This window comes from Colias philodice, chromosome 25 (assembly GCF_061535455.1).
Source record: "Colias philodice isolate Cphi_HAF_F1 chromosome 25, ilColPhil1 Martin Lab GWU primary, whole genome shotgun sequence".
Lineage (NCBI taxonomy): Eukaryota > Metazoa > Arthropoda > Insecta > Lepidoptera > Pieridae > Colias > Colias philodice.
In genome coordinates, this window is record NC_143110.1 from 8,205,802 (window position 1) to 8,228,204 (window position 22,403).

General features: G+C 33.1%; 2 protein-coding genes across 2 annotated transcripts in view; both read left to right on the forward strand.

The window, feature by feature from the left end:
* nvy (CBFA2/RUNX1 partner transcriptional co-repressor nervy) overlaps window positions 1–10,502 on the forward strand; it is a 60,772-nt gene extending 50,270 nt beyond the window's left edge. The window contains exons 7-12 of the mRNA XM_089710922.1: window positions 6,274–6,443; window positions 6,892–7,068; window positions 8,034–8,158; window positions 8,614–8,724; window positions 9,362–9,466; window positions 10,155–10,502. Coding sequence (XP_089567048.1) covers window positions 6,274–6,443; window positions 6,892–7,068; window positions 8,034–8,158; window positions 8,614–8,724; window positions 9,362–9,466; window positions 10,155–10,394 — 928 coding nt within the window. The 3' untranslated portion in view covers window positions 10,395–10,502. The remainder of the gene's footprint in view (window positions 1–6,273; window positions 6,444–6,891; window positions 7,069–8,033; window positions 8,159–8,613; window positions 8,725–9,361; window positions 9,467–10,154) is intronic.
* A 4,858-nt stretch (window positions 10,503–15,360) lies between these two features.
* LOC149477540 (uncharacterized) lies at window positions 15,361–22,259 on the forward strand. The gene is made up of 4 exons (XM_089710938.1): window positions 15,361–15,436; window positions 20,476–20,599; window positions 21,393–21,431; window positions 22,123–22,259. The coding sequence occupies exons 1-4, from the start codon at window positions 15,425–15,427 to the stop codon at window positions 22,242–22,244; spliced, it is 297 nt and encodes a 98-aa protein (XP_089567064.1). The 5' UTR covers window positions 15,361–15,424; the 3' UTR covers window positions 22,245–22,259.
* The last annotated feature ends 144 nt before the right edge of the window (window positions 22,260–22,403 follow it).

Sequence of the window (22,403 nt, forward strand, 5' to 3'; positions counted from 1 at the left end):
ACATCAACCTTAAATGGATAATATGTACAACTGTCACGCATAATGTACACGAAGAAAGCTGCGGACGGAAAATTAATTTCTTACAATCAAACGTTCAATAGTATCTACGTAGTTCTATAAGTCATAATTTAAAGTAACAAAGTCAAAATTACTCTACATTCTACATTTGCAATCACCCTACGCTATATATTATCACATATCTTCCAATAGCACATCTCCCCATGGTATCACGCTCTAACCAGCTGTCACGCGCACGGAGCGGGTTTTTGCGGCGTGCCTGCGTGACATCCAATGTGCGGGATTGTCGCGTTGATTGAACTGTTTTAACATTTAATAACGTGTCAATTGCAGATGTTTGCGCGGCTTAAGAACTCGTGTGATAGATTTAGATTATGATGATTATCACGGCTTCACGTGATGTTAGGTATGGTTAAATAGGTGTAGAAGGGATTTGTACCTTTACGCAAAATAGGTTTGAATTTAACGTGTGTATCTGTATGTCTGTGATATCGTAACTTACAAAAATATGATTGGAATAAGTGGTGGTATCTTTTAATGGTAACGAACTTATCTTCGTTGAGTAATCATGGTATTATATTCGCATAATGAGAATAATATCTCTCCCTATTAGAATACCAAATACGCACTGTACAAGAACCCCATAGTCATCAAAGCTAACTACAGTTATCAGTAAATTAGTACCCAACTTTAGCACTAGCTTGTTAAATATGTAATAGTTATGCGCTAGTTTGGCACGGGCCAAAATACCTACTATTCGTTAGGTGCATGTGCCCTAAATGATAGCCCTTAAATTGTTTCACCAGATTGCGCGCTAAAACTGCAGCGCCGGCTAATGATTAACGCCTGCCAAAACATTCTGAGCAATAACGTGTGGAAATAACACGATTTTACCTACAGGCGTATCTTTTTTATTACTTCACTGATTTGCCATGGATGTTTTAAATCTTTGAATGTGATTTATACTTTCAAGTGTTGAATTTAAATTGGCAAAGTGATCAAAGACTGATTAAAATGAGAAAATTTATTAAGATTGTTCTTATATCCATAGTAGGCTTTGAAGGACTGACTAGCATAAATAACGTGTTATGTCTCTGTAGTGGAAACAAAAATGGTCTGATGATGATGATGACCAAAAATATATAGATGAATATATTCAGCAACAATCTATATATCTGTATCTAACAAATTATTTATAGGTCCCAGCAATTAGGTCTGTATTTTACCTACAAAAGTACGTTTTTAACAAAAATATAGCAGTAAAAATAAATATTAAAATATAAAATGTTATGTAGTTTATGTGATGTTAATGTTTTCGTTAAACTTTCACAATTGTCCTAGTCCTAGTGGTAACAGGTGGAGTTGTTATATGACAACACATTAGCATCTCTGATTTGTTAATTTTACGGTTTTCAACAAAACTTTTGTTAAACGCGTGTTATGTTAATAATATATTTAATACTAGCTGTCCCAGCAAACGTTATTCTTCACTTAGGAGTATGAAAAATAGATGTTGGCTGATTCTCAGATCTACCCAATAGGAACACGAAATTTCCAAAGGTCAAATCGGTCAAGCCGTTTCGTAGTAGGTTGTATACGTAGTATATTACTATTAGTCTGTGGTAGTAGTATGGTCCTTTCGTAGTAGTATCACAGAATACTTAATAGTAGCTAAGTAGTGTGGTAACCAACACTGTGACGAGAATTTTATAGGTATAAAGAGATTTTAAGTATGATTGAAATTAATTTAAATGATGATTGGAGCAGGCTTCAACTTTATGAAATTGGGTCAGGCTTGTGTTGGAAGGTTACCTTTCCGCATTGCTGTTAAAATTCATGTTTACAACATGTTATTGTGTATTTATCGGATGTTTATTTATTATTTACTATTTAACCATCAGCAATGATTGTGCATTAAATACTGATAAATCCCGTCATAATTAAAATATAAACCATATTGTGTGCTATAATTAAGTGGCAAACAAAAAATATGGTAATTTCTACTTACTTTTTACGTATAACTTTTTACTTATATTTGAAGGAAATTTGGCAAAATATGGCAATTTTATCTAAGACTAAGATGGTCAAAATTCAACCTATGCATTATAAAAACTTGCACCTGTGTTGTCCTCTAAGAATGTGAATCCAGTATGTTTGAGAAGTCTTTGTACAAGATAAAATAAATATAAGGAATACTATCTAGGTTTGATCACTAAGTTGGAAAGTCAGCAGGTGCACTGGTCTCGCCTTAACGGTCTCCATGAAACCGAACTGTGAATTAGCTCCGGCTTTATTCCTTTGCTGTCTGAATTATTATCTTGTGGTTTTCCTTCACGAGCCGGCCATCGTCTGGATGAACTTTGACTTCTATTTATTTAAAGATTTATACTTCTGTTTATTTGGTAGAGGTATCATAAATTATGATCGCAGGTACTGTAGTTTTCTAGGCTAGATTTCGTAGATACAGTAGTTTTTATTATACCTACTTAAACAAATGTTTGAGGGAGAAAGCTTATCAATGCTTACAATAAGAACAAAGTGGAAGATCCAGATCTAGTAATGCTCCCGTGATCGAGAGGATTTAATTTTGCACATTATTATTAAAACGATAATTTATTACAAATTCAATTAAAACTTCATTATTATACTTTAAAATAATTAAAATTCATCGTATCCAGAATCACGACGCGTAATATTATAATAGTTAGCGCCTGTTCGATAGAGCAATTACCGTGAAAGTTTTGATTGTGGGTGATTGCTATGCGCTTAGCGACAGGCGTTCTACATTAATGGCGTTTTAATGATATCACAGATTAGAGAATAGTTACTTCGTAACAGATACATCACTCCCATACAAAAGCTAAAATACCTACGCTATATTTACCTACAAAATGCGCCGCAACTCGGCTGCAGTAAGAAATGTATTCTACGAACACGCACCGAGAAGCGAGTTTCCCGCGCACGCCGCGTGATTGCGTCATCAAACGAAAACTTTAGGGTTGTACCGAGCGCGTAAATTAAACACAGAGTTGCTGAAACACTTTAATTTTTTATTGTTAATTATATTTGTTACATTATACAATAAAAAAATGAAATCTTATTGATAGTAGTTGTTTCCTTCGGTTTCACCCGCGTGGACCCGCTATATGTGTCTCCTGGATAAAAAGTAGCTTTGTTATTCATTCTTGAACTCCGACACCCGTCCACATCGCAATAACCGGGCATCTTGGTAGCGAGCGCGGGAAACGTGACGCGGGTGCGCAGTCTCGCGTGTGCCAACCAACTGCCGCTTGGGTCGGTACCGACCTACTGTGCGGTAGGCACTTATAGCGCGACCTTGAGCGAGTGACGGAGGCCTGATGATATGCCTTTAAAATAACGTGATATTTAAGGGACAAGTGGTATGTCATTAACTGTATATTAAGGTGTTGATTGTTTTGGTTTTTGTCACTAGAAAGAATGTCCGAAAGGTAATAATATAGTAGAAATATTCTTAGGATAAGTATAAATTTCGATAACATTTGTGGATTCTCTCACTTTTTATTTGTAATAATTTTCATCAGTTTACTTTTATTTCTACTCTAGCTGTGCTGGGCGATATTACTCATATTGCTCCGTTCTTTTTTGTCTTATTGTGATGATACATAGCATATTATATGAGCTATCTAACGCGGAAATAATTTATTAAATCACACCCGAAATTCCTGAAATTCAATTAATTAAAAGTAGTTTAGTCGAAAACCAGACACAAATAGCGCATGTCAACATTGTTTCACATTGCTGCAGTGTTGCCATAACACGAAACCGATAACCGCCGAGTTTTTGCCAAACCGCTAATTTCGAGATTAAAATATTAGTAAACAAAATCGGAGCCAAAACCGCCATTAGTCCAATAATTAATTGAGCTGCGTCCAAAAACCGCGGCAATGCATTATGTATCCTCGATTGCGCGACAACGCGCCTATTGGCTGGTCTCCATTGTTGTATGGGCTATGTCATAAGCGGAAGCGGTAGCGCGTTTTGAAATGTATTAAAAAGAAGATGAAAATATGATACTTTTAGTATTGTTAGATGTGAAACCATCCTGGTATATAATGTGCCTAGCAGACTAAGAAAAACAATTTAGTAGAAAGCCATTTAAATTAAAAATTTTAAATTTTAAATTTATTAATTAAGAATCCAATACCAATAGTTCCTACTTCCTTATTTATCTATCTATTAAATGTTCTAATCAAGTGCGGAATAGCTTTACAGTACATAAAATCAAGCCTTGCAAAATTATTATCTGCAACAACTGCTCTATTTTATAAATAAATTGTTAATGAACGTACGCTTTTGTCTTTGTCTGCTCACCTATGTCAGCTTGGTATTTTTAACATGATAAAAAAATTTAAATCTCTTTCCAGTATAAATCGCTTGAACACTTAACTTGTGGCATACAAAATCTATGCGCAAACTATTTGGGAAGAGCAATAGGCAATAAATAATTATCGAAACAACAGGACGCCTGCACTGGACTACTTAATTGTGTAATCGGATATAAACCGCTTTCAGTGCCCCGTTTATTATATTTGGGTATATATATTATTCAATTAACTACCTAATTCTCCATGATTTTTCATGAATTTGATATAAACATACAATGGTAATATTTTCTTGAAATAATACATGATTTTTTCATGAATTTAGTATATTAAAAGTCGCCCTGCTGATGTCGTTCTTTAGTCGTCAACTTCACAACCTCTCATACTAACACTAAAAACTTTTTTATTCGTGTACAAACTTTTTAAAGTGTGTAAACTTAGAAATGCATCCATCCATCCTTATCCATCTTTTTAAAATCCATTTAATCGACTCTATGATAATGAAATGAAAAGGATCTTTTAATTCTGAAATAAATGTCGGAATTTTTCGTATGAGCTTGGATACCTACTGCCGAGAAATTATAAAAAAATTTGAAGCTTTTCCGAAATGATAAGAATTTTCAATTTTTAAATTCATGAGTAACTGAACTTTTGTTTCCTAATAATTTAGGAAATTAAATATTGTTTTTGTCAATACTTGTCAATGCTTTTCCTTTGGTTGTTATTTTGTGGTTTTCTGTGCTAAGAAACATACCTACCGATGATTCATTTAAAATGACTCAAAACCTTTGTTTCAATATGTAAATCAACATTCATTCATAACTTTGAAAAGTCTTGCACAATAGAAAATTCAGTATAAGAGTATTTATTTTTTCGTACGCGTCTAACTCAAAAACTCAAATTCAAACATTTATTTATTAAATTAGACTTCTTCTAGAAGCACTTTTGAAACGTAATTACATATTTTTAACATTTACCACCGATTCGGAAAGCAGTATCTACGGAGAAGAACCGGCAAGAAACTCCATAGTTGCTCTTTTTAATCATGTCAGTTTTACAATTTAACTTTACAAAATACATATATATGTACATCATGTATTATCGTAATATGCCAAATCTTGTTTAAACTATCTTACAACTAATCATATATGTAGATGTATTTTGTGTACTTACGATTTTAAATTGTGTCATACCCTAAATCCTTGACAATACTGATATTCCATTGCACTAAGAAAAGCTCTAATTTGAAGCAGATAAAGAACAATTAGATTTCTATCAATTATCTAATACAAAGCAAAATCGAACAATGGCGAACTTTGGTTGTTTGCAAACCGAACTAATTTAAAAGTTTCTCTATAAATTGATGCCTTTGTTCTTAAAGTCGAGAATTATGATTTCTTATTGTAGGTAGGTATTTACTATTTAGTCATGCGATTGTTGTTGAAGTCGGCTAATGGCATGTTTCTGAAGATTTTATAGATTCGATTCCAATTGCGTTTCTGAATTCTGACTAACGCATCGTTTTTCGAACACTGTTTTTTTTAAACTATATTGAGCTAAAAATTGTATAGCATCAATTTGAAAGTTTTCAAGAGGGTTAAAAGATAAAAAATCTTTTTAACGGATTTAAACCACAGTTTATTGTTACAAACATACGAAAATTCTAAACATATAAAGTCGTACAAAATTATTAACCAATCAAGGACATCGTATGAAAAGTGAAATTGCAACGTAATTTAAAATAGTTCAGCCTTTCCTGAGATTAATAATGGTGGTGTTGATAGACGTAGTATATCGTTAATAGTATATACCTAGTCTTTTTAACAAGCCAGTTTCCCCTCACTATGTTTTTTTTTAAATAATTGTATTATATTTTTCATAATATTCGCAGGTTCTACGAAGCCCAAACGAACGGCGCACACGACGACTACCCTCCCCACGCTAAGAGAAGCTTCTTCAACCCCTCCCCCTTCTACCCCCTTCCTAGTAACGCGAGTCTGTTTGACTACCACCCCTACCACTCGTACCACCCGGGGCAAGAAGGGTTTGAAAGGCGTGATGGTGAGTTTTAAATAATAGCTTATTTAAGTGTTTTAACAAAAAATTAAAGGCCAATTACTTAAATTACGATTGGCTATAAATGCACTTGATCTAACATAAAATACATTCAAATTAAAAAAAAATCAAGTCATTTTTCATGTAAATGTTTATTTATTTTTGGAACAGTCTTCATATTTTTACTTATTACTTTATTTAATTTCTGTGAAAAGATGTGTAAAAAATCCTTTTAAACTTTAAGCCTAAGTTTTAAGCGATAGCCTAATTATTACTCTTTGAAATTAAAAATTTTTTCAAGAGATGTTATCCTGTTTAAAGCTCTTGAATCAATAAAACACCTAGAAAAGAGTTCACTCACAGAATTTATAATAATTACACATTATAATATAACTAATAATATGATCAGTAAAAACATATTTAATCTTTATAATTATTTAAATCCCATCACCAGGTGGGATAGCAGTCCGCGACGTGTCGTCAATGAACAGTAACTTCACGGAACCGCGCCCGACCGGTCCCGTGAAGAACGACGACGAGTGGAAGAACATCAACACGATGCTGAACTGCATCCTCAGTATGGTGGAGAAGACCAAGCGGGCGCTGGCCATCCTGCAGCAGAGGAGTTCAGGTGGGATTATGTTGGCTATCCCATAATGTTTTTTTACACGCTTTTTATTAGCTTCACCTGCATGTTTGTATGTTTGTTTGTAACCAACTTCTTTGGGCGCGATTTTGACCCACTTTAAACGGCCAGATTTCGTTCAAACTTTGTAGATTTATTGAGGACCGATGACAATACACTAATTTGATAAAGCGTGTTTTTTAGTTTTTTTTAACTATTATTTATTATGTGGAGAATTCGTATTAAGCACTTTGATGGGATCATATTTTTAATTCCATCATGGTTTAAATTTTAAGTGAATGCATTAAGTTAATTCAAATATCTTTGCACTATACAATATAGTTACATGTTTGTTATGTTTTCGCTTTCTCTGTTGTAAATACATGTGTCCTTTGTAAATAAATAGTTTTTGAAGTGAAAGCTTCTTTAGCGGCGTTGGGTATAAAATCTTAAACTCGCGTCAGGACACGTGACCTGATCGAAAAAGCGTAAGACGGATGGATATCAAACATGCTCAACGTTAATAATCAAGTTTTCACTTCTGCCGGCACTCCCCCAGTGCAACCCGTCTTTTTTTTTAGTGGAGATTGTGTATTGAGCACTTAATAGAGTCCAGGTGGGATTATGTTTTCAGTCCCATCATGGTTTAAGTTGATGCGTATTAGCACTTAAATCGAATATATATTTACAATATAGTTACATGTATTTTTTCGCTTTCTCTGTTGTAAGTAAGTCTAAGCAAATAAATGGGTTTTTTTTTATTTCCTTCCTATATCGACTGAAACTGCCTGACTTTGCATTACGATAGTATGTCTTGACAAAAATTTAAATTTATTTAAATTATAATTCTCTCGTCTATCGGTTGGCGATTTTATAGTGTAATTTGTTCTTCTTTTACAGTACTCATTTTAATTTTAAGTGATGATTCCCAAAATATATATTATAATTTATTTATTTATTCTACCGTACAGGTGTAGAACCAACAGACAACACAGACATAAAGCGTGTAGCGAGCGAGATAATGGCGGCCGCTGTGAGACAGACTGAGGAACGAGTGGCTGATGTCAGACGAAGGGCTGAGGATGCTGTTAATCAGGTAGATTATATGTATATAAATTCATTAGTAATTTGTAATAGAGATAAAGATGAATTCTATAATTGAAGTGAAACTTCTTTATCGGGGTTGGAGAAAAATTTAGTGTAACATTTTTTCGTTACGCGTGACATTTTTCCGTTACGCGCCATCTTTTTCTTATCCCTACCACGCCTGATTCGACGTATTTCTATAAAGTTGCATACCTATTAGTAAATTATTTTTTGAAAAATAAAGTCATAAAGAAGTTTCACTTCTTACGTGTGTACACTAGTACACGTACACATTTTTTTTAAATAGATCCCATCTGATTATCATTCATATTCATCTCGAAGGTATAGCGCTTAGTATCGAATCCCATTATCCTATTGGAATACAGGTAAAGCGGTCGATTTGCTGCTGACGGTTTTTAATTTTTAATAAACACACACATTTCAAATTCCATCTAATCCCACCAGGTGAAAAGACAAGCGCTCCTCGAGCTACAGCGCGCAGTCGGCGCCGCAGAAAGCAAGCTAGAGGTTGGGGAACGAGCGACAGACGCACCAGAGGCTGGGGGACAGCAGAATGTTAGTATATCTTTATTTATTTATTGAACAGAAACTTCTTTGGTGCTTTAAGAGTAAAATTTTAAGGCGCAGGTCAAACACAAGCGGCGCGGGCGCGGGCGTGCCATAAGCGCACCTCTTGAATCTGTTTTGCACCACGTCCTTCTTATACATTTTGTATGAAAGAATTTTGGACAGGCGTCGAGACGGCACGCCACGGTTGTGCCACGGTTGCGCCGCCTTTCCAAACAAAATGCCAATGTAGCGCACCCGATGCACGCCGGCAGCGCGCCCGCGGCGCGCTGCCGCTTGTATATGTCCCGCGCCTAAGGTCGCGTCATGGATATACCGTCACGGTGACGATTTTGGTATCTTTGAATCTTGCCAAGGAAGTTTCACTTCTGACACGTGTGCTCGGTACACACGCTCTTTTATTCTTATACCACAACACTGGCAAAAAGGCGGGTGGTGCAATTATTGTAATGTCAATTTGATTTTTGAATTATTTCTGGGGACCTTTTTGGTATCATCATAATTTAAAATTTGTACTTTACGTCATTTTTTTTAACTTTATTTTTGTTTTAGTGCCAAATAACTTAAATTCTAATTATTTGTATGAATGTTGTGTCTTTTACATATATGTCTGTATGTGGTGTAGTGCTGGAACTGCGGGCGCAAGGCACAAGAGACGTGCTCGGGGTGCGGCGCCGCGCGCTACTGCGGCGCGTTCTGTCAGCACAAGGACTGGGAGACGCACCATCAGGTATACTGCTCTAGGTCACGGAACAATTCCAACCAATACCCGCGGCCATTAAAGCGGCTCGACGGAACACAGTGGGGTTTTAGTCGAATCTGATATAACCCACGGCTCCTTCCCCGGGGGCCGTGGGTATCTTTGGAAGATTTCCCCACTATAAAAAAAAAGGTATACTGCTCTAACATTCCACTTGTGTAGAATGTACACACTGCTCTACATTCTACTCATGTAGAATGTACACACTGCTCTACATTCTACTCATGTAGAATGTACTCACTGCTCTGCATTCTACTCATGTAGAATGTACTCACTGCTCTGCATTCTACTCATGTAGAATGTACTCACTGCTCTGCATTCTACTCATGTAGAATGTACTCACTGCTCTGCATTCTACTCATGTAGAATGTACTCACTGCTCTGCATTCTACTCATGCAGAATATACACACTGCTCTACATTCTACTTAAGTAGAATGTAGTTGTAGGTACACAATGCAAGATATAGCGGATGTAATACTCGCAAATACCCTGTAACCATTAATTTCCAGAAATAATAATATTACCTGAGTTATTTACCATGATAGTTCTAGTAATTATTAGAAATAATATTCGTAAATCACTAATAATACGATTTTTATTCTCATCACGAAAATATAATATATAAACCACAATATAAATAATCCCAATATTTTCCAGGTATGCAGCGGCCGCGACCAAAAACCGACCGCCATGTTGCGTTCCTCCCCACCCGTTCCCACCACAATCCCAAAAACACTTCCCCGAGCCACCACTCCCATCGCCACACAAGCAGACAATCGACTCACAATAACAACCATAAACTCAGAACGATTAATTACAAATAATCTGGGAAACGATAGAATAGCGCTGGCAACACTGACCACGCAGGGCCTCATGGCGATCGGCGGGAAGAAATGACGCAACAAGGACTGTGCGGGAAACGTCAGGCTCCCAAGGAAGCTGAGGAAGTGATTCGATTTTTGAATTCGCATTCGTAATTTATTTTTCGAATGTGACATTTGAATTTTTTTTATTTTGACCAATTTTGACATTGTAGCTTTTTTTTCAATTGTCACATCTGTAATTTTTTTTCGATTTTGACGTTTGTAATTATTTTTCGATTATGACATTTGCAATTTTTTTTAATCAGGTGGTAGTTCAAGAGGCTTAGGTTTAAATGTCATGTGAAATCAATGTTTTCTTTTTCCTATTCATATTGTATGCCATAAATATTTTTATATTATTAATGTATTTTTTTTGTGAAATTATTGAACTTTTATGATAGTTACATATTTTTTAAAACTGAATGTAACAATATTACAGTTTAAAAACATGTTTTGAGGAACACTTACTTTGTTAATTTTTTAATGATTTAATTATTGTACAAAATAAACAAGAAGCAGTTAATTAATTGAGTATTGTAAATATTAATAATTATAATTGTAACTAGACCATAAGTTACTGGCTAATTTAATACTAGTTGTTTAATTTGTTAATATATTTTAAGAGCACAATCTATATGTATTAAGATGCACAAAATCTTTTAAATAAATATAGGGATAGTTAAGTCTTGTAAATTCCATCTAATTATGGCATTTGAATAAATTATTTCACAATTTTATGTAAAAAAATCCTCAATATGACCCTTTTGTGAACTTTGGAGTTTTTTTTATGACTATATATACAAAACTCTAAATTGCATATTTTCTTGCTATATTGTTTATTTTAGTAAAAATAAAGGTAAAAATATATTTGTTTAACGTTGCCTAGTTTCGACAATTTAGAACTAGATGGCGTTGTGGAATATTTTCGGTTATTTTTAAAAAATAAAACAATATGTAAGTATAGGCACCTTAAAACACGCAATTAGTTACGTAGTTTTATATCAATGTATATAATTTATTTCTTTGTAATTAGTTAATGTGCAATATTAGTATAATGTGAATATGTTTGAATTTAATTTTAATTATGTGTAAGATAAGACCATTCCGAGTCGCTCTGGCTATTAAATTATTTAAATAAATGATGTTAGACAAAACTCGTTGTTTTATTTATTCTATGATAATATTGAACGAATGAATGAATAAAAGCTTTATTGTACACACCAAAATAAAGAAATAACATTAAAAAAATTTTTGATACATAAATTGCACAATAATCGACCTTATAGCTACAGAGCCATCTCTTCCAGGTAACCTAACCAAGGAAAACAGTAATATTGTACGCTATGTATATATACGTACGCTCTATAACAGAATTTGTAACATTCAGTCCATATACACTGGTTTAATGCTCTAAGATATACACCATACAATACAGAAAACCATTATTTTTTTAAATAATCCTAACTCAATCGATTCCGCCACCGAAATTCCCTGAAAAGTGACGATTCCGTGAAAATCGTTTTTGAATAGGTGTACACACGTAAATTAAATTGATACCTCTTCAATTTAAGTTGGATTTAAAAATAGGAACATATTTTGTAAATATGTAGTTACCTAAGTACTAAATTGATTTCCAAATAAAAAAGTGAATATAATAATAGTGTATATAAATAAGACTAGAAAACAACTCTCACACAATACACTCAAAACCGCGGTAAGATGTATTTTTCGTAGAAAACACTTGAATATATAAATATGTCTTACCTCAGGTCATTACAAATCAAAGGTCAAGGATATCAGTTGAACGTGATTTTAAAATGCACTTAGGTATCCTTTGTACGTGCAAGCATTCAAACTTCAAATATATTTTTATACTAACCACCTAAGCTAATCAATATAAAAAATATATTTTTGGCAATAAGAAGATAAGTGGTAAAAAGACAAGAGAATACAAAAACTTTAATATAATTAAATTGTATATAAATATAATAGTTTTCAGTTGTTTCCTCGAATACGTCGAATAAATAAATACGTAGAATCGTGCGAAATTAACAACCGATTATCGTTTATTTAAATTATAGTTCCTTAATTCTTATGCTTGGAAATATTTAATCACAAGCATTATTTAAATGCGCAGTATGACGGTATTTAAATACCAGACAATATCGTTTAAGATTATAATATGGTATCCGTTATTCTTACAGTCATGCAAACCATGATAACATGATGACTTTGATCAATAAAAAAGGATTACTAGGTAATATTTAAGATTGTAATAAGAGATCTCCAACGATAAATAATTATACCTCGTAGGTAAATACCTAAAGGCATCTAAAATTAAAACATTACTAGACTTTGTTTATTTCTATGAATAATCAAGAATTTAATTTCCAATTTTACTGTACATTATATTTGAACCGTCTATGACGTATGTCTCAGTATTTCTTGACGTCAAAGCACCCCAACCCTTTGGCCTCGCCCGAAAGATTTTAACATCTCTTTGTATTTCAAAGAAAGACAGGCGACAGCAAAGTATGCCTTTAGGGGTCAGATGTTGCTATTTTCAAAGTTGGTTTAATGTTTTAAAATATTGTAAGTTCAATGAAAACGGTGTTTCTTGAAAAACTTAAACTGGTAATATGAAAAGCCATAGTAATATCATTATGAGGAATAGCACCATAAAAATAACATATGCTCATCATACGCTACACATTCATTAGGTACCTTCCGTCTTGTGAAGGTCGGGCCTTCTATCAAATCAGATCTAGTAGAGCTTCTGCATCTCAATACAATATTTTCTTGTAGTAAAACAGTTTCAGATAAATATAAGAAAATTAAATGGCTTTTTTTGTATATCATTTGTATATTATTTATATCAATATTTTTATATCACGTGTGTTGAGGAAAGCTATTCAGAGCGAGGTGTCGCTACAAAGTGTGATGTGAATGTTGAGTAAGAGTAAGTCAGCTACTTTTTATTGCGAAAACAAATCTTCTGGGAGGTTCCCTAGAATTGTATTAAGTACGTGAAGAAGCCCAGAGCGGATAGCTACTTCATAATAGAAGAAGATCTGATAAATAACATCAACATTCATGACCGTTACAACCCAGGCAGACCACAGTGCTCTTTGAATATCAAACAACTTGATTTCAAAGCTTTGTGCCCATAGGCGTCTGTCAAGTGTCAAAATTGAGGCAACAAAAGCTTACCGTGACATTTGTTATAGGAATTTTGATCAAAAACTGCTAGAAATTGTGAGTTGGACGCAAGATGTCGCTGTTTGTAAAGGTAAAGGAAAATCTAATCGAATTTGTAGACTCTAGGCAATTTTGTTTACTGATTGACATACAGATTGAATTGTTTAAAATTTAAACATTTGATCAAATAATAAAACTAATAATTTTAATTAGTTTCTCGATGCTTTAGAAAATGTCACTCATTCAGTATTTATAGAGTAAAATATAGGTAGGAAAAAAGCTTCAAAACAACATATTTTTCTTTGTATCTAATAATCATCTCAATCTCTATTTCTATCATCTTTGTTTTATAAATTTATGTTATGTGGGTCCAGTTAACACACTCTTTATTTATTTTACATTTCTACAGCAGTACCGGCAGTACAAAACCAATTATAGCATGGCATTTCAATCGATTTTAAACCCGAAAAAGCTGGCCAAGTTCCGAATTTCGTCGTCAAATGCAATCTCAGTGTAGTGGCTGGTGACGGGCGATGATTAAGCCCAGAGTGTCGCCCGCTTTAAGGACTTTTGTGTTCGGCCGCGGCGTGGACAGCGGTGCATACACGTTCGGTTTTTGTCTCAGAAATATACAATACGACACATAGTTTTGCGATACTACTAATAGCTTTTTTAACATGGAAATTATTCTACTAAAATAATTGCCTCATTATCGATGTCAAATATATAAAAAAAAAAACAATCGCGAATTTTCCAAGTATCAACTATATCTACGGCTGAGTTCTTTTTTAAGTTAATAATGACGAAAGACAACTCTACATTGTATAAAAAGCCATTAATTAAAAGTTCGCAATAATCAATGAAGTTTAAAAAGTGTGGTCACCACAAAATGTAATTTGGCTCTTTCGAGAGGTTTGCAGCTCGGAGGATTGCACTAATTGATTCATGTTATTGACGGGTTTGACCAATACTTTTCAGTTTTGAGTAGGAATATTCGGGATATCTTCTTTGAAATCGGTTTAATAGAATTTGTAAATAATTATGTTATGACTGTTACTTATGTAGTTTATATAAATACTAATTGTCCCGACAAACCCCTTTCTCTTGTTACTAACATCTAGATGTTAGTACCCCTAGGGGTAGGTACATAAAATAGTGGACTATATCAGGACCTACCGAATAAACACAATTTGTAAAAGCGATTAAGCAGTTTCGGAGATTTACATTACAAATTACAGACACTGAGATTTTGGTCTGATTGAATGTGCCCGCGCTTTATCCTGCAGTGTACTGTGTACATAAAAATACTTATATTGTACAATTGTCTTAAGAATAATTGTATAGTAAGTGAGCGATTAAAAACATTCGGAGAATGAGACATAGTGCTCTTGTTATTAAAGGAATTATTGCGAATAAACATTGGTTTATTCCACTTTGTAAGTATTTTGTAGAAAAGGACAATGATTTGATCAAATTGACTGCGATTGTGCAAACTGTGTTTATAACGGTGATTTTTTTAATTAACAATGATAACGTGTAAAATTTTTTACGGGTTTTTTCCTTTAATCAAAAATTGCTTTTAAATAGTAATAAAAATCCATGTCATCGTAGAATACTGTTTCTACTGGTGAAAGAAATTTCAAAATCGGTGCAGTAATTTCGTTGCTCATTTATAATAAATGCTAAACTTTGCTATTAAGTTGGCATAGTATATACATACAAAGATAAATACTTAACGTAGTTAAATATATAAGATCTAAGTGGAACGAACCAAACAGGTTGATTGACTTGTTTTGAGTCATGTTTCACAGTCATCTATGTTTCTGTATTTCTTCTCATAAGGTTATTGAGTGTACGACTCACACCATGAATACTGTTGTAAGTTTTACTGTTATACTGTTTACTTTATATAACTGAAAGTTTATTTATTTACGTGAGATAGATAACTATGATTTCGGAAAAGTTTTCGTAGTGATTGTTTAATTTAGTGAGTTTTTAAATGTGTATTAAGTATTTTTTTTTAATGAAAATGCATTTATATTATGTATTTAGTTGAGAGATGTGAAGGTAAGGTATCTACTTAGTTGTAAATAAATTAAATGGCTTTTGTATATCCCTGTAAGTCTGTAACTAATAACTAGGATAAAAAGGTAAGTATATTAGCCCTAATTTGTTTTGTATAAAATTTAAATGTGTTTAAAATAACTTTAAGAATTCTAAGAATTAAAAATTATTAAAAAACCCTTTTTATTTAAAAGTTGAGAAAACAATTTCCTACCATCTAATGTCTTTTGTTGAATGAAACAAATTACATTTGTTTGTGTTTTTGTGTTTGTTTTGATATATTTGTTTTATGTGTCGCGAACGTAAAGTTCAAACTTGAAAAGCCAAGTAAAACATGAACTATTGTCTCTTTGGAGATTTCTCTTTGTTTTTAAAAGATTTGTTATACATTTGCAGAAAACCAAACTTCCTGTGAACTGTACATTTCCTTCAAGTGACTCACGCGCATAGGTCATGGCTATAATGATTTCATACGGAATAGTCCATTGAATAAAAAGTTCTAGAGTGCGTGAGTTAGTAACGTAAGATGTTTCTTCGGAAACATGTCAAGAGTCCCTAGGTAATAAACATACTAAAACCCCGGGCCACTAGGAGGAGCTCCGGAGTGGGGGGAGGGGGCAAAAGGGTTCATTTTTTCATTTTTCGCTTAAATCTCAAAAACGGTACATGTTAGAGAAAAACTTTCAAGGAAAAGTTGAAAGGTCATAAAATTATCTACAAGTTGTACCTGAATCATTTTTTCCTATATCCTACCGTTTCTGAGTTATACGCAGTAAAACATGATTTTGGCTCAAACAATTTCCACATCAATCGATCAAAAAATATTTCTTTCTTCCAAAAAACTCAAATGTGCAACTTGTGACCAGTACTGATAGATTGCTCTTAATTAGGTCTATAATTGGTAAAATAAACAGATTCCTCCATGGAAGCCTTTAGGAGGAATCGATTGTCAAAATATTATATTATGGTAGTTTGAGTTACTGAACTTGATCTTTTTATTTTTTTCTTCCAAAAAACTCAAAAGTGCAACTTGTGACCGGTACAGATAGATTGCTCATAATTGGGTCTATCATTGATAAAAATACCAGATTCCACCACGGAGGCGTTTACGGGGAATTGAATTTTATTAGGGTAGTTACGATACTTGAACTTTTTATTTTTTTTCTCCAAAAAAACTCAAAAGTGCAACTTGTGACCGATACTGATAGATTGCTCTTAATTAGGTCTATAATTGGTAAAATAAACACATTCCTCCATGGAAGCCTTTAGGAGGAATCGATTGTCAAAATACTATATTAGGGTAGTTTGAGTTACTGAACTTTATCTTTTTATTTTTTTCTTCCAAAAAACTCAAAAGTGCAACTTGTGACCGGTATTGATAGATTGCTCTTAATTAGGTCTATAATTGGTAAAATAAACACATTCCTCCATGGAAGCCTTTAGGAGGAATCGATTGTCAAAATATTATATTAGGGTAGTTTGAGTTACTGAACTTGATCTTTTTATTTTTTTCTTCCAAAAAACTCAAAAGTGCAACTTGTGACCGGTACAGATAGATTGCTCATAATAAGGTCTATCATTGATAAAAATACTAGATTCCACCACGGAGGCGTTTACGGGGAATTGAATTTTATTAGGGTAGATACGATACTTGAACTTTTTATTTTTTTTCTTCCAAAAAAACTCAAAAGTGCAACTTGTGACCGGTACCGATAGATTGCTCATAATTAGGTCTATCATTGATAAAAAAACCAGATTCCACCATGGAGGCGTTTAGGAGGTATTGAATTTTATTAGGGTAGTTACGATACATGAACTTTTTAACTAACTACCCTAATAAAATTCAATTCCCCGTAAACGCCTCTATGGTGGAATCTGGTATTTTTATCAATGATAGACCTAATTATGAGCAATCTATTTTTACCGGTCACAAGTTGCACTTTTGAGCTTTTTGGAAGAAAAAAAATAAAAAGTTTATGTATCGTAACTACCCTGATAAAATTCAATTCCCCGTAAACGCTTCCGTGGTGGAATCTGGTATTTTTAGCAATGATAGACCTAATTATGAGCAATCTATCTGTACCGGTCACAAGTTGCACTTTTGAGTTTTTTGGAAGAAAAAAATAAAAAGATCAAGTTCAGTAACTCAAACTGCCCTAATATAATATTTTGACAATCGATTCCTCCTAAAGGCTTCCATGGAGGAATCTGTTTATTTTACCAATTATAGACCTAATTAAGAGCAATCTATCAGTACCGGTCACAAGTTGCACATTTTAGTTTTTTGGAAGAAAGAAATATTTTTTGATCGATTGATGTGGAAATTGTTTGAGCCAAAATCATGTTTTACTGCGTATAACTCAGAAACGGTAGGATATAGGAAAAAATGATTCAGGTACAACTTGTAGATAATTTTATGGCCTTTCAACTTTTCCTTGAAAGTTTTTCTCTAACATGTACCGTTTTTGAGATTTAAGCGAAAAATGAAAAAATAGACCCATTTCCCCCCTCCCCCCACTCCGGGGCTCCTCCTAGTGGCCCGGGGTTTTAGTATGTTTATTACCTAGGGACTCTTGACATGTTTCCGAAGAAACATCTTACGTTACTAACTCACGCACTCTAGACCCCCCTTGGAGGGATTCATTCAATGGACTAGAAGTAATATAATCTATTTACCATATCAAAACGATGGACGATAAAGACCCATGGAGGGTTGTCGCGTAAAAACCACAGGACAGTTCTTTGGCATATTATGTAGTTAGGTAGATATAAGTTACATATTATGTAAATTTATTGACATTATTTAAAAGAGCAACTATGGAGTTTCTTGCCGATTCTTCTCCATATATACTGCTTTCCGAATCGGTGGTAAATGTTAAAAATACTATGTAATGAAGATTCGAAAGTGCTACTAAATAGTAGTCTAATTGAATAAATGAATGTTTGAGTTTGAGTTTGAGTTTAAAATAATATTTTCTAATAATTTAAAATATATTTAGTTAAATCAATATTTTTTTACAAGGTAAACACGTTGTTCTTCAGAGCAGTCAAAGTTGCGTGAATCGGCTAGTTACGAATATAGAATAAGTAAATCAAATGTTTTAATTTAATAATATTAATGATTTATAAACAAGCATTAGTTAAATGAACTATAATTTATTACACAGTAAATAAATAGAAAAATCTCCGATCATCTAAAAACTTATTAAAATTATGGTCTGGAAACCACGTGCATTAGATACGTTATATAGTCACAATATATCCAAAAAAATGCTTCATATGCAGTGTCAGGCACACACAAATACAATTTTCATTTTACTTGATTTATTACATTGACAGACTGTATAAGAGAGATGGCTCTAATAAAATGATATAAACAAAAAAGACAAAGATAGTTTGTCACTTCCGCGCAGGTGTAAGCAAAAGTCATAAGAATTCGCCAATTAAATATAAATAAACAAATAGTTGCCATGGTAATTGGCATAGACTAACGACACAGAAGGTTCAATGTTATAGATATAGATGTTAGGTTTCCTGCACAAGTAAATAAATGTGACAATTTCATTTACTATTTTATGATTATTATGATGTCGTATTACAATGAAAAAAAAAATTTTTTTTGGAGATATAACTGTATTAAGTATTTATTACTAGCTGTGGTGTTCGTTTTCGGTCATCATCATTTCACCCGATAAACACCCACTGCTGAGCATACTGCATAATCCTCCTTATAGAACTCCATAAGGACCGATCTTACGCTATTCGTTTCAAGGCAGTTCCCGAAACCCGTACAAGGTCATCACTCCAACTTGTAGGATAATTATAATAATAGTGGTGCCTAGATGAAAAAAAGATTGAAATAAAAGAAAGGATGAAGTATAAGCCTTTTTTATCTAAAACACAAATAAAATTTATGTTCAATAGCTATTTACAGAAAAGCAAATAGCATTTTTCGTCAGTAGCGATAATCTTTTCTTTAATGTTTACGTATATTCAACATCATTTTATTTTTATTTATCATTTTATTATTGCAAACAAACATTTTTGCCATCACGATTTCATTGTATATAATAAATAGCTATATTTGTTAATTATATGCACTGGATGTAAACTGTGGATTTAAATATAAAAATAATCAAGTATTTACCAAAATCGAAATTAATAAAATAACCGTTCTATTTTCAATAATCGTATCTACGTGATAATCTTTGAACACAGTGTACGCTAGCTTTGTCACACTAGTGATTGAAGCAATGTTTTATCCCTTTCATTATTTCAATACACGTGTCAAGCAAGTGTCATTCATAAAGAATTGTAAATTGTTATTTTTACTCTTAAACTGTAATAATTTAATATATTTTGCTGTGATATGATATTCCTTTATCTTTTTTTATTTTTTTACACGAATACGTGCACTGTCTGAACACACAGGAAGGCATTTTCGACAACTTTAATGTACCTATCGGCATATACGCTCACTGGGACCGGTGACAATCTGACTGATTGCATTGGTCCCAAATAGGACCAATTCACGGAATCAGTTTTGGTGCGTTGATGACGTATCTACCTCTTGTTTCTATATATAATATCATTGCTTAATATGCATTTTGTGCAAAATGCTTATGGGACAATATTATAATGTTGTGGTAGGCTACCACTGCCCGAGTCGCAGCACTCGCAGCTGACGGTCGTGAGTGTTCATAGTACCTATGACCCTCCCTTCCCTTATGCATTTTACGAAGTTTCACTCGAGAGGAAATTTCTCAGTATCCGCGTATTTCGCTCGTAGTTTTCAAAAATTTACGAATTAATGTAAGAAAAATAATTATAAATTAATAATTCCATGTTTACAGGCGTTACTCCTGTTTGTTGCCTTGGTAGTGCTGACCACTGCAGCTCCTAGAGATTACGAGACACACCCCACTAATTTAGCGAGACGGTCACCACAGTATACTAAGGGAAAAATACCAGTAAGAGGTAAGGAACAAGATATATTGAATAGGTTATAATATGTACGTATTATTGTCGAGAATTGCACGCCTCATAAGCGAAGCGTTGAGGTGGGTACTACTGTCACTTCGCGCAAAACATCTGATTTTTCAAACTTAAAATGTCTTTATGTATCATACATTGCACTTGTAAGATAATACATACACACACATATTAAGAAAAAACACTATTTTTAACGTTCATGATATTTTTGATGTCATTTTTGTTATTTAAACTAGTTAAAAAACAGTTTAAACAAGTTCTGTCTTGGACGTCCGTGTGTCTGTATGTGCGGATCCTTTTTCTTGTTAACACGATAGCGACCGAAATACTTTACTAATCGAGTCTTTTTTTTTCTCTTACGCTTGAGTATGCTCAGGAATAGAACCCTTTCATTTTTCAGGGTCTGATTCGATGTGGTTTAATTGTTATTAAATTAAAAAAAAAATAATAATTAATAAATATTTATTAAAAAAAAAAATATGAGGCGTGCACTTTTGGATTTTCCAAATTATTTTTTCTTTACTAACAATATAAAAGCTTTGTCTTCTTTTCATTATTTTATGTACTTAAGTTATGATGCGAAGCGAATCAAAGTAAATTTAGTTAATTCCTATATACTTATTACTTTGGATTTAATCTGCAGTCTATGTTCAAGTTTTTTAATTTATTTTTAAACGTTTTGTATGCTATAATTTATCGATATGGAATGATAAAATATATCCATCTACCTTTTTTAAACTGGCTATATAAATAATATGTTTATTTTTATTATTTTTAGCTGGATATGCCCCAAAAGCAACGGTCGAAGGTAGTATAGGTAAGTATTTTTTTTAATTAATAATTAGGCCCTTCGCTCATGGAGCTACTCAAAAAGAACTAGTCACAAACTCAAATTACTAACGAGTTGCCTGAGCGTCACAGCCCATACATGTTCTATGGAGATTCGCACACTACGCGACTAGTTACTAACTGGTGAGTAACGCGTTAGCAACAAATCACGCGCGACGCGTCGTGTCGGTCTCCACGCTACTGGTTTCCCGAGTTTCTTTGTTTTTTATGATAAAAATGAACGAGCAAACATTGACAAGTGACTGAAACCTTATAACTTGAGTAGCGTTGTATGCGAGATACAATTTGTAACTGGTTTGTAATCGTAATTACTGATTAGTTCAGTCATTTTTGAGTAGCTCCATGAGCGAAGGGCCTTACATGATTATATCACAGACTAATAATAATATACTACGTATACAATATTATTTACCATTTATAATTCATATCATATTTATTTTCTTACTTTGCAATACGAATATAAACATTTATATTCATAATATAAACGTTTAAACCCAGTAGATGATTTTTAGGCTCCTAATGTAATATAGATTCTAATAAATATAAATCCTAAGTAGCACAGATAATGTAATACTATACTTTGGTACCATAGATAATTAAATTAAGATTACTAGAATATTGCCAGTATTTTACTAAATAAAAACATATTTTATTTGCAGGTAACACAGCAAACCCGTCACTCCGTAAAGGTGAATACATGTGTGGAGATAAAATCTGCAAATTACAACCAGGAGAAATACCAAAAGGCTGCAACGGCATGTGCCAGTATAAAGTTAAATAAATGTATTTGTTTTAATTGTTGTTTTTATTTCATTTGAGATTTGAATCATTGTTTTTCTATACAGTAATGCAAGGTTGTAGCTACGATAAATTTTAAACATTAGCTTTCGTTTAAAAAATTAACACGTTTTTTTATGCAATAAATTCAACTCAATTGATT

Bases quoted from the DNA above. Each gene is read 5' to 3' on its own strand.
- LOC149477540 (XM_089710938.1), top strand. The intron at 20,600-21,392 runs GTAAGGAACAAG...TATTATTTTTAG, and splicing joins GGGAAAAATACCAGTAAGAG to CTGGATATGCCCCAAAAGCA. The intron at 21,432-22,122 runs GTAAGTATTTTT...TTTTATTTGCAG, and splicing joins AACGGTCGAAGGTAGTATAG to GTAACACAGCAAACCCGTCA.